The sequence below is a fragment of the Hippocampus zosterae genome, chromosome 16, assembly GCF_025434085.1.
Source record: "Hippocampus zosterae strain Florida chromosome 16, ASM2543408v3, whole genome shotgun sequence".
Lineage (NCBI taxonomy): Eukaryota > Metazoa > Chordata > Actinopteri > Syngnathiformes > Syngnathidae > Hippocampus > Hippocampus zosterae.
Genome location: NC_067466.1, coordinates 14,331,166 through 14,343,808, shown reverse-complemented (window position 1 = coordinate 14,343,808; position 12,643 = coordinate 14,331,166). Strand labels below are relative to the sequence as shown.

The 12,643-nt window shown below is 46.6% G+C and overlaps 1 protein-coding gene across 1 annotated transcript in view; it reads right to left on the bottom strand.

Annotated features, from left to right (window-relative positions):
• The window catches only part of LOC127588121 (disks large homolog 4), a 28,803-nt gene extending 17,279 nt beyond the window's left edge, over window positions 1–11,524 (bottom strand). Inside the window, exons 1-2 of the mRNA XM_052046696.1 lie at window positions 11,371–11,524; window positions 3,895–4,056 (exon numbers count right to left, since the gene is read on the bottom strand). Of these exons, the coding sequence (XP_051902656.1) occupies window positions 3,895–4,056; window positions 11,371–11,475 (267 nt within the window). The 5' untranslated portion in view covers window positions 11,476–11,524. The remainder of the gene's footprint in view (window positions 1–3,894; window positions 4,057–11,370) is intronic.
• Between the last annotated feature and the right edge of the window lie 1,119 nt (window positions 11,525–12,643).

Genomic DNA, 12,643 nt, shown 5'->3' with positions numbered 1-12,643 from the left:
GGCTTTCTAGCCAACACATACAGTAAGCAATCCATCATCGGGACCGCCAAGATGTCGTGCAAGACCACATCGCACCTGAGGGACATCTGCGAAGTGAGTAACATTTGCATTAGGCCTTTGACATTCAAGTCAAGACTTGAGTTGAGTGTTTGTATTGGTTTTACGTGTAAATAGTCGCAGATTAACTTGTTTTCCCAGTCATGTATTACATGGATGTTAAAATGTGGCTTAAAACGAGCCTGAAAAACTACTAGCTTCCATTTTCTATGTGGGAATTTGTTTCAAAATTCAAACAAACAACATTTAACAACCCCTAGTTGTTAAAATAGCAGAAAGATGAAGCATTTACTTTAACCCCCAGAGCCCGAAGCCTCCTTTTCCCCCTTGCCTTCTATTTTCTCATTTGGCTTCTCACTATGACTTCTCTTCTTCTGCCAAATGTGAGGGACACCATTTTTCCCAGACCTTGCGTATTTATGTCTTTGCCCTTACCGTTTCCGAGGTGTCATCAACACCTACCGGTAATTAAACTCCACTCCACTTTTCAATATGAAAGCCTAATAGTCTGGACAGACTCCACAAAGCTGATTTATTGAATTTTAATGGCATCTACGATGTTTTACTACACATGTTAACAAGGTGTTCAATTTGTAGGGTTCGAACTGGATTGCAATTTTCATATTTATTGTTTTTTTTTTTTTTTTGGTTGTGTTTTGGCGACCTATGATCTCATGAATTTTAACAGGAAGTCATCCCTTAGTCACAGATATGCACCGTTTGCCATCATTGCCGCGCATTGCTTTTGAGAAACTACAATACAAGGGGATAGGCCGCATGCAGGGGAGGGAAAACTGGTCACAAACATCTCACCACAACGCAGCGATTAAAAAAAGTGCACGCAACATGCAAACAAATGCCTGTGTGGAAGGAAAAGTCTCAGTTGCCACATGAATGTTTTTTTTTTTTAAACCCTTTTAGCAGTTACTCCAGTGGACAGCTTATCATGTTACCAGATCACAGGATCAATGATCATTGTTTTTGAGATTCATTCTATCTTTAAAAGGAGAAAAGCTCGCACACAAACAATCGACGCTCTATTAGCCAAAATCAGCCGTTACGGCTACTGAGATAACCGGTCAGCAGCATGCCGCGCATAATATGCATCCACAGCCTATAGTTAATCACTTTTGCGTCAGCGCATTGTTTTGCGCCGTAAAATGCCTCATTATTACGCTGCAGCGAAGACACTTTTAATGGAGCATTGATTTAAGCATCGGAGGACGCATGTTGCGCGGGGAAAAAAATGTTTTGGCCTGTTTGACTGTCCCATTGCGATAACGGAGCGAATGAATTGCCGATAGCCTGCGGATGGATGATTTTGTTGGATGCGTTGCATGTCTCCTCATCATCAAACAAAGTCGTCTTCATCTGAATTTTATCGTCAAAGCTGAGAGGGCAGGAGACATGTCGGGTTTAGCAGACTACGATATTATTTATTTATAGTTTCCATTAAAACGCCAAAATCAACTTTTTTTTTTTTGCTGGTCCCTCAAATTTTGTTTTTTTCCCCCCTTTGGCTCTTCGCCATGCAGTTTTTGCTTCCTGCTGACAAGCGCGCAAATACCTCAATTATGAACGGAACTTTTGTTCTACTTCAGTTGACTCTTTTTGTCATGCATCCTCTTTCCACATCCGCTGCGGCACCGCTACCACGGTGTTGGAGAAGGAACCGCAAAGTTTTCTCTCGCTCACATCTAGCGTGAAAAAACAATGCTGCTGTTTTCCTAAGCGGACCCAGCACATGCACAGAGAGAAGAAATCCATTTTTCGGGTACCACCCGCCCCCTTTGAGAGGAATGAATGACTCATGTAATGGATTCGAAATACTCTGTGGCACACACCACAGAGTGAAAAAAAATTAAATTAAATAGACTTTGATTATCTGGTAATGGTAGATTTTAGAGAGAGAAGCACGCCTCTGCACCACCCCCACCCCCCTTCCCTCCCCACGTTTCCACTATAAATGGTGCACCGCTCGTCTCTGAATAATTACTGAATCCACAGCTTGGCGCTGGATGACAACCTCCCCTAAGATTAAGGGAATTAATCAAGCCTCTAAGAAACATGGGACATTCTATTTCCCACCTTTTTAAAGCGAGTGAAATCGGGTAGAAAGATCTTTTGGTTTGATTCCTTTCTTCTATTTTTTTTATTTTTTGCCACAGTGCCGTGTGAGCTTAGTGTAGTTGTAGCAAAGGTGTATAGAATACCCCCCCACCCAAAAAAAAGAGTCCTGCTAATGTTGAATGATATAACTTGAGTAAAATTAAAAAGTAGTCCCCCAAATAATGACCTGATCACACGGTAGTACGGGTTAAAACAACGTTTTTTACAGGGTGAACTGTTTCTGTTATTTTTTTTTTTTACTGCCTGCCGCTAATCTATGCGAGCACGCAGATGCGCCGCTCATTAAAATAACATTAAAAAGAGACGGTAGCCCGATGCCCCGTGTCCACTAATGAGCCGCTCCGTGATTCTCGCGTTCGCTCACTTCCCGATGCCCGTTGATTCACCTCGCTGCCCGCTTTGGCAGTTTTTCCCTCAAATACCCCCCCCCCTCCAGCACGCCGCGGGACAAAGCTCCACGAGCACCGCAGCTCAACCTGAGTGCGACCTGATTTAAATTTGCCGGGGCAGAGCTCAGTTTCTCAGTCTTCTCGCTCCTCGTTAAAAAACAAAACAAAACAATCATGGACACTTGTGCTCCTTTGCGATAGGGCAGGCCCACGTGACTCACTTCCTGTACACCGAGTAACTAACACATCAAAGCCGCTCAAGGTGTTCCAACACGAACGGGCTTATGAAGCGGATCGTTATTAATTCAGTAGCAGCCGATTCTAGATAGAGTCTGAAAAGACGTTTTAAAACGTCTTTGGGAGTGAATGAGTTAAGTGGGCATCTACCGTTTGCACATGCTGTATCCCCGCCGTGCTGTTCCAAAGTGACGGCCGTCATGTATCTTTGATGCGACTTTGCTCTGGCGTCTCGCCGCGTTTGCGTTGCAAAGACGTGTCGGTGTGTCGACTTAATATCGCACTACAGTTTGGTGCCTGTGGAGGGAGCCGAAGGGACTCGTATCCAAATTGTGCCTGTCGTCTGTGCGATGTAAAATTCTAGAATTATTTAGCCGGCTTCACAGTGCAGAGGTACCGGGTTCGATTCCAGCTCCGGCCTCCCTGTGTGGAGTTTGCATGTTCTCCCGGGCTTGAGTGGGTTTTCTCCGGGTGCTCAGGTTTCCTCCCACATTCCAAAAACATGCGTGGCAGGCTGATTGGACGCTCTAAAATTGTCCCCAGGTGTGAGTGTGAGTGCGAATGGTTGTTCTTTTTTGTGTGCCCTGCGATTGGCTGGCAACCGATTCAGGGTGTCCCCTGCCTACTGCCCGGAGACAGCTGGGATAGGCTCCAGCACCACCCGCGACCCTAGTGAGGATCAAGCGGCTCGGAAGATGAATGAATAAAAAAATAAAATAAATACGTGATTTGACCCCCCCCCCCAGGCCAGATCAACCTTATCCCTGCTGCGTTTTGAAATTTGATCAGGTAAACTTCTGCGCAAGTCCTTTTATTTTCGGTTCTTAGTCATCAATCGGCAACCTTTTCGGAGGCTCCAAACAAGCGGCGATGAAAGCCTTTGTTGTGACGGCCTTCCAGGCCTTCCACCTTTGACGAATATAATAATAATAATAATAATTACATTTTATTTATAAGCGCCTAAGATGCCATATCAAGTCGCCTCAAGTGCTTCTTTCCGACCGGCAAATTGCATTTTGGGGCCCTCACGGCGTTCCATATTGATCAACAACAGCCATCGGCCGGGGCGAGTTGTCCTCACCTTAACGGGAGAGATATGCGTGTGCGGCGTGTAGCCGTGGATGGCCTCCATGGCGGCGAGGTTCTTGTCGCTCATGTGCAGCATTTCGGCACTTTTCCCCGGAGCCAGATGTGCCGGGCTGTGCTCCAAGGGGGGCGTCTCCTCATCCTGGTACCTGTACTTCTGCGGAAACGAGGACAGGAAGTGATGCTGCGTTAAAAAAATTGACAACACCTGACGGGACCGACTGAATCGGCCTTAACGTATCGTAACAAAAGACGAAGATCACAATCTTTTTGAGCGCGTCAGCACTCGCAGAGATTTCGAGAAACAACGCGATGTCGCCGAGTACCAAACAAAGTGATTTCGATCCGGCAAGGCGGCGGTGGCGGCGTCCTTCGCAACCTCATGGTTGCGTGAGTCAGGCGGCGCCATGACTCATACGGCACTTCGGTGGAGATCACGCGTGTTCGCCGTAACCTTAGCCCCCCCCCCCCCCCCCCCCCACCCCCACCACTCCCCGCCGTTAGCCCACACATGGGCAGGCGGCCCAGCGGGTTTTGTTGGAGGTGTGATGACAGAAAATTTTTCATCACGTGCGTTGTCCAAAGCTGGACAGTGTCACAGTGGAGAGCGGCCATACTTGTCCTTTGCGTTGCCGCAAGCGCCTCACCTTCTGCACACGATCTGCAAACGAGTGCCCGTTACAAAAAAAAAAAGAATAATAATAATTGGCGGGCGTCATCCGAATATTGTCTGATGCTGAGCCTACTTGGTCTCTCTTCTTTTTTTGGGAGGGGGGGGGGCAGGTGGCAGATGTAGAGAGGGCTACATGGCCGAGTCCCGTCTCAGACCGGCTGCCTAGCAACCAGAGCAGAACCGAGATTGCAGTGCCACAGTCGGGGTGGGGGGGTGGGGGGGGGGTGCCAGCAAGCAAGCAAGCAAGCGGGGCTTGGATCGCATTTCACTGAGACAGCAAGTAAGAGACGGAGGGAAAAAGAAGGGAGGGGGGGGGCTGGTCTGGGGTGGTTGTAAATGACAATTGACAAAGTGAAGCAGAAAACAACAGCACAGCAACCGGGAAGAAAATAATTTGTTGTTGGCGCTGATTTATTTTTTTCTTCTTCTCATTTACTACAAATACTGTTTTTGTATTTAAAAAAAAAAAATCTCCTTTCCCCGTGTCTCCTAATTGAGAACAAGCCTGCCCAACATCGCTACATTGATTAGTTTGAGTCAAAATGTAAACAAAGCATTTTAATTACACGTGTATAGCCACGACACACAATCGCCTGAAGTGCCCCCCCCCTACCCCCCTGTTTCCTGTTTCCTTCTGTCCCACTCGTTGCGGGGGGGGGGGGGGGGTGGCAGCTGACGTTCTTCATATAGTGTATCTTGGACCGGGGCTTGAGGTGTGTATCGGAGCCAGCGCTCCATTGGCAAAGGCATAACATGTCAAGCGCTTGTAAAACACTGCGCTAAATTCTGACCGCAGCGCCATTTCGAAAGTTCAATCGGCAAAGTCTCTCGACGGCAAACTGGATTGCGAATGCAAAACTTGTGATGTCATAATATGCCAGACACTCACTCACTCACTCACTCACTCACTCACTCACTCACTCACTCACTCACTCACTCACTCCCGTGAATCGAGCGTGGACCAATATGAGCGGTCAAAAAGGTCGAATCAGATTTAATGACCATATATGGACTTCCTATGCAGAAACGGTTTGTCAATTACAGTTTGCCCCGAAAAAATATCTCTACTAAAGCCCCAAATTAACCCCCCCAAAAATTTGCTCTACATCATGTAGAGCAAATGTCAAATATGCTCTCTTCCATCATCTCCCAATTTATAATTTCAAGGAGCGAGCTTGAACTTTTAGATGAACGGCGCGTCAGGTTGAAAGGAAGGATTGTCAACCTTGCCCCCCCCTGCTCAGGCGAGTCATTCGCCCCCGGATGCGTGACTTTGGATCAAATCCGCACCGATGCTTCTCAAAATAGCCGTTGTGAATTGAAACGGCTGCCGCCAAGACGGCCGTTTGATGGCGGGTGTTCAATTTCCGTGCGGCGACGGCTCTATTAGCATGACGCGTACGGCGCGGTGAGATAATAGAGCTTGAGAGCAAAAAAATATATATATTAAAAAAATGAATGAAACGCCACCGTGTGAACAACGGCGACATCAAAAAAAGCAATGCTGAGCGCAGGTATTAGTACATTTTAGTTTTTTTTTTCCTCCCCCACCGCTACGGTTCGGGGGAGTTTCCGCAATCGGCATCACGCGTTCTCGCTTGAGTAAGCCAACAGATGGTGATGAATGACCTTTATGGTGAAGTCGGCTACAAACACAAAAGGCAAGGGGGAGAGATGACACTCAACCGTCATCTGTTCGCAGAGACGACCAGCCGAATTCAAGAAGATGCGCGAATGCGTACGGAAAAAGTCGACCGAAACCACTTGCGGATAAAATGAATTTTACGAGGCAAAGTGCCAAATTCTCTCTCGAGATGAAAGAGTTTAGACGATACGACGATACGATACGTCTTTAGTTCTATTTACTCTCGTGCAGGAAGAAGAACGCTATTTGGATTCTGCAACTCAAACTTCCACATGACCTGCGAAATATACTCTCTGTGATACAACGTAAGCCTAAAAATATGTATTCCCAGTGCAGCCTACTCGGATGCTGAGGGTCTGCTTTACAACGGGGGAAGCGGAGAGCGAGAAAGAGAAGCATAAAAAATACATCAAGAAAACAACTTTTCTTCTACCTCCTCCCTGTTTGGCATTTTCTCTGTTCCTGTTCCTGTTCCTCGCCCTAGTAAATTCCGCGTAATTTGTTTTCTTGCATTAATGAGACTCTGCGGCTTGTTGTTGTTGTTATTATTTATTTTTTCTCGTCTGCGACATTGACGGCATGCGCCCGCAGATGCGTCGTCATATTTGAAAATCGGATATGACATTTACCAACATTGGCATCCTTATCTCCGAAATAGGAAATGGAGGGCCGGCAGAAAGCAAGGCAGGTAAAGATGAGGTTACGTTACCTGGAAGGTACACCTACCGGATAAATAGAGCACAATTGTATTGTTTAAAAAAAATCAATAAAAAAGTACCAGAGACAGAAATGCCAATCCGGTACATAATCAGGATGATTATTTTTGATGGCGATATTATATTTATGAAACTCATTTTTGTCGCGGGCCACATTGTTAGTTACGGTTTCCCTCGGAGGGCCGTTATGACTTCTGTAAAACTATAAAAATGTTTAAGCACCTCCACATATTATATTCACAATGAACAACAAATAGATGGATCACTAGTTTTGACATAAGAAGTCAAGAATAATGCATACCCGTCAACTCGGTTTAGCCATCGTTCATACGGATTTTGTGGTGTTTTTTGTCCCCCCCCCCGACCCCCCCCTAACGGTAGTTCCGTTTGCTTTTGCCCAGAACGGTGCTCGTCTACTCGAAAGCTTTCATTTCCGGAATACAGTAATGCTACTAAGTAGAATGATGATTAGACATGTTTTTTGTTATTGTAAAGTGTCCTTGGGTGTTTTGAAAGGCGCTTATAAATAAAATGTATTATTATTATTATTATTATTATTATTAACCAGGCATTGTATTGTGGAGATTCACAATAAATATCATTGAAAATTTTGTGGGTTTTTTTCTGTGCCGTTATTTTGACATATAAAATGCTTTGGTATGTTATAAGGATTTTTTGCTATTTATAATGATTTTTTTTTTGGGTAGTTTATACAGGTTGGCGCGCCGACAAGTTGACAGGTATAAGATAAGATATCCTTTATTCGTCCCACACTGGGGAAATTTACAGCCTCCAGCAGCAAGAATGTATGTAGAAAGAAGAAAGGAGACAGAGAAAATGGTATGATAATGGATTGTTCAAACATTGTATTTATCACATTATATACCGCAATTTGACATTTTGGTTCAGACTTCAGTAAGCATCATGGAAACTGTCATGATTGAATTGCTTTCGCGGGCCACATAAAATGATGTAGCGGGCCAGATCTGGCCCCCGAGCCTTGACTTTGACAGCTGTGGAATAGCCGATTCAAATATGTTGGCCACTTTATTGTTCAACATTTAGCGCGTTCCGGCGTGATGCTGAATAGGCAATTTACTGATGTCATCAATGTTGCATACTCAACCCTGAGAGAATGGGACCCCCGCCCCCCACCCCCCTTTTTGGCGGGTTAATGGCTACACTGGGAACGAGCACGCACTTCCGTGCAAGTCCATCGGCCTCCGGTTGCATGATAAGAACGAGCCCTTGGATGCAGCCAGCCGATTATTCGCCGTCAGCGCGCCGCACTTTAATAAGATGCGCGTCCCTTATTGGCTGCCCGACGCGCAAACTCGAGGGAAGTCAGAAGTTGACTTCAAGCGTCGGTGAGAACGCGGCTTCGATAGATAATCGCTCTGCGCAGTCAAATGCCCAATGAGTGCGCGCGGATGGAAGCGGCGAGCTAAGGGATGCATAATTGGTTTTAGTGGTGGTGCGTTGGAGTTTCTGTCAAAAGGTTTTTTTTTTTGGAAAGAGTTGGATAACACATTTTTATAGTCGGGGGGGGGGGGGGGGGGATGTGTCGGCCCTGTCTCGATGTCATGGACGAAGTTCAAATTAGGACATTTTAACCAGCTAGCGGGTATAAATCACAAATTCTTCAGATGATTAATTTTTTTTTCTGCGTACGGTCACTTGTTGCGAAAAAAGAGTTTAGCTCTTTAAGGAACTAGAGTTGTGGCAGGGCAACTCAATGCGTTGTCATGGTGACATCTGACGGTTCCTGCCCAAGAAGAACATCATTTCATTCTCCTTTCCACGGCCAATGCGAGACATTGTTCCCTTTTTTCAAAACGGGAGCTCCTGATTGCGGGTTACAACTTTCCACGGTTTCTATTTTTAAAAATAAAGCGCCATTTCTTCCCAGGGGCTCTTACCAACCCCCCGTAAGTTGCTTGCTCCTCCGAGCTGCACGGAACAGCTGTGGTGTTTGATAGCAGATGAAGTGGAAAGAACAAGTTAAGGAGGTGGAGGTGACCCCCGCGCAGCTCCGACTTGAACCGCATCAGTAAATACGCGCTGCCTCTCATTCCTCGGGCTGTCGCAGTTGAAGCAAGACAGAACTCCTCTACTTCAGGAGCGAGCAAGGCCGAGATAGCTCGGATCCATGCGAAGCGAGAAAGTACCCATGTGATTCCGGTGATTCATATGCGCGTTACAACCAGCGCGTGACGTTTTAATTCCTCATGACTCTTGCTCGTCTCATCGTTGGTCTGACGGCAGGTCACGCCGCCTCGCCCGTTTTCCAGTAACGCTCGACCCTGAATCGATCCTGCGCGCGAGGCCATCATCGATCCGGAACTCGAGATGACGGCGCAGCCATCTGAGCCCTAAAATCGTGAAACGCATTCAATCGCCGTCTTCACGCTACCCAGTATGGCATCCAAAAGCAGCCAAACACTCCTGAATGCTTCCAGACACATGAAAGGACCCTTTTAATTAATTCACCCATTCACTCCCAAAGACGTTTTTAAACGTCTTTTCAGACTTGGTCCAGAATCGGCTGGTACCGAATGAGTTAAGATCCTGCATAAAATATGACGGAGTGGCTCCATCCAACAACAGTTATGTAAGCAGCTTTTGCTCACCTTGGAGAAGATGATCCTTCTCAGGGTTGTCGAGCGCAGAGCCATACCGAACATATCGAAGAAGAGAAAATATGTGAACGCTACGCGGTTAGCCGTGCAAATATTGTAGATACGCCAGGTCCCAAAAGACCCGGTTAAATAAGATAACAAGCCGCCAGGGGACCACAACAGGCCGGATGCGATCTGTAAGAAAGGCAACTCGGGCTGCTGGATGCGCAACGAGTAAAGTGGAACATCGAAAATACGAACGCCGCTGACGTCAGGCGAGTCGCAATTCCACTAACGTTTTCTCGGAATCTGAACCGCGCGGTCATGCGTGATGTCACTCACAATGTCGGTTCGGGGTGAATCGGTTTCCTTTGGCGGCACTTATTCCAAAAAGGGGTACAACATAAATCAATCGTAGATGTGTTATGACACACATATGACACACGTTCAACTCCTGGTAACACAAACACACACATGACATGGAGATATCTCCTTAGAACTTCATGAATGAAATGTATTGCACCGTGCAATGCATTCTGGGAACCCCCAAAATCGATCTTGATCTATACATTTTTTTTTCTCGTCCATGGCTGTATACAATCTCGACACTGCTCAAGGCGACCGTAATTTAATTGCTGCCGGAGGCGTTAATTGCCATGTTGCTCATGCAACAAATCAAATGTTTGGTTGAAATTTTGATGTCGCGCGACTTCAGCTTGCGGGAGGTTAATGGTTGCCAGAAGGGAGGCGTGGCATCTCGCAGGGGAGGTTAAGAAGCAAGGAGGGGTGGTGGGGTGCGGGGGGCACTCTCTGCTTAAAATGTCGATTAGCCGCGCGGTAAATAGTAATTCCATATATTGAGCTGCACACTCAGGCACGCCTTTGCCAAAGGTTCATATTCCATTTTAAGAGGCTGAAAATGTAATTAGAACGTATGCGGTGAATGTGCAGGGTTCAATTACTAGATACACCAGTGCATATGTTGGGATCCGTGAAAAGCAAATTCTCTCAGGACTTACTCATAAAACGCACGGTCGTTTTAGTGTACAAAAAAATGCAAACCTTTTTGTATTGAATTAAATAGATAGAAAATTCGCCATGCAATATTTGCGGAGTCAGGTTCAAATGTTATATTGTATATGGAGCTCAACTGCTTGAATGGATTTCTCCCAAAATTGGAGGAATCACATCCGGTCATGTGATTCAAAGGAGGCATACGACTTCATTGATTTTTTTTTTTTTTCTGAATGTACTCAATTTTGCTTCGCCAAGTGGTGAGACAAAATAAAATGATTTTTTTTTAAAAGTCGACTATACAATCTACTTCAAAAGATATCCGGATCCGGCCAATTTGAATTTTGTGCAACCACGTGACGAAATCAAACCGAGTAAATTCAACACACCCTTTTTTTTTGGGTCCACTCTTCTCATTGGCTCTCCCTGGTGAGGAAGGATATTGAATGGGCTCCGGGCTCGACAAAGTGCCCCCCCCCCCCCCCCCCCAAGGTCAAAAATCATGCCGTGCAGTTCTGCAAACCTAAACGTGGAGCAGTCAGCATGAATATAGCTCCGCTTGGCCTACTGTGGAGAGAGTGATTTCATTCATCGGCAGGAAACTCGTGAAGCCGCAACTGCTACGTGCAAGACGCAATCCCGGTCGGCCGTTTAAATTCGCTCGCAACAGATCCAGAAAATGAGAGATGCCGATCGCGTTCCCTAAACGGCCGCATTGTACGAAAAAAAAAAAACGACCTGGCGACGGGCGTTGGTGCAACCAGCGTCCGGCACCGCATGCACCCCCCTCCGGGGCTCGGCTTACCTTACACCCGAACATGAGCGACAGGGTCCGGTTGCTGCAGATGACCTTACACTGGCACATGACGGGCGAGAGACACTTTAGATTCCTGATATTAGGCAGAGACATCAGTCCGAAGCCTCACATCCACCACCGCTACTCTATCCGCTCGCCAACCGCCACCGTCGCCGCGACGCGATCGCCGGAGAGCCGCGGAAGTGGGTTGGAGAGTGGGATGCTCCCTTCTGGCTAATCACCGTCGGAAATGGAAACAAACCCGGCTTCGAATGACTAATCGCCTTTGAAAGCAACTTTTTTGCATGATGCTCACCTTTAAGGCGTTCTATACTATACCGACTGTGGTTTGACGGGGGGGGGGGGGGGGTGCATTAAATGATATGCACCCCTCCCCCTCTCTCCCCCTTCTCCCTCTTCCGCTGTCTCGCTCGCGCTTTCTAATAATGTACTGAAAGCTTACGCGCAACTCGAATCAAACGAAAAGGATATCGAGAGCCGGTTAACGGCAAATAACACGCGCAGCAAGCTGGTGTTAGTTATTTCTGTCATTGATTTATTTTTCTTTAAATGACGCCGCTTTAAGTTGGACGGTATGTTTCAGTGGCCGTCTGGAATGGCACGATTGCGCCCCCTGTCGGCTCAGAAAAGCCAGCAGACTCGGAGCTCTCCGTGGTGCTGAAAGACAAAAAGTGCCTTCGTGTGGCGTGTCTACTTTAGTGATTGAGGTGAACCCCGCTGCCATTCATTAGCGTGCTCGCTCAAGGTGGCTTCCACCTCGCCTTTAATAAATGAGTCCAAAAGTGTCCGGAACACACACACACGCACACACACACCGTGATGATGCATTAAGCTACTTTCATGTTTGCCCTCACTGCAGTGACGCCTCAGGTCAATGCAAGGCTGTGATGTTATTGAAAGGCCTGCAAATGTATTGCAGAGACTCAACAGAGCCCAAATCGAATAATTCCTTTTGCTCTCATGGATGCCGCTCTGTAATTTTGGTTGTTTTAGATATTTCCCACCCAAAAAAAAAAAAAATCAAACCCCCCAATCCATCCATATAGGAATTCCATTTGCGTTAGAGTACAGTGAGTCTCTTGTGCAGGACTGTGTTGACATGAAAAGCCCACAGGGTGGAGTGAGAGAACCGGCTCGGTTACATTTAAATATTGTGCATTCATCTCAGGACCGACTGCGGCGCTGGGCTCCATGCTCCCAGGTGACGTCAGTGGTTTAAAAAAAAACACACACACACACACACAGAAAAATCCAATAGAGG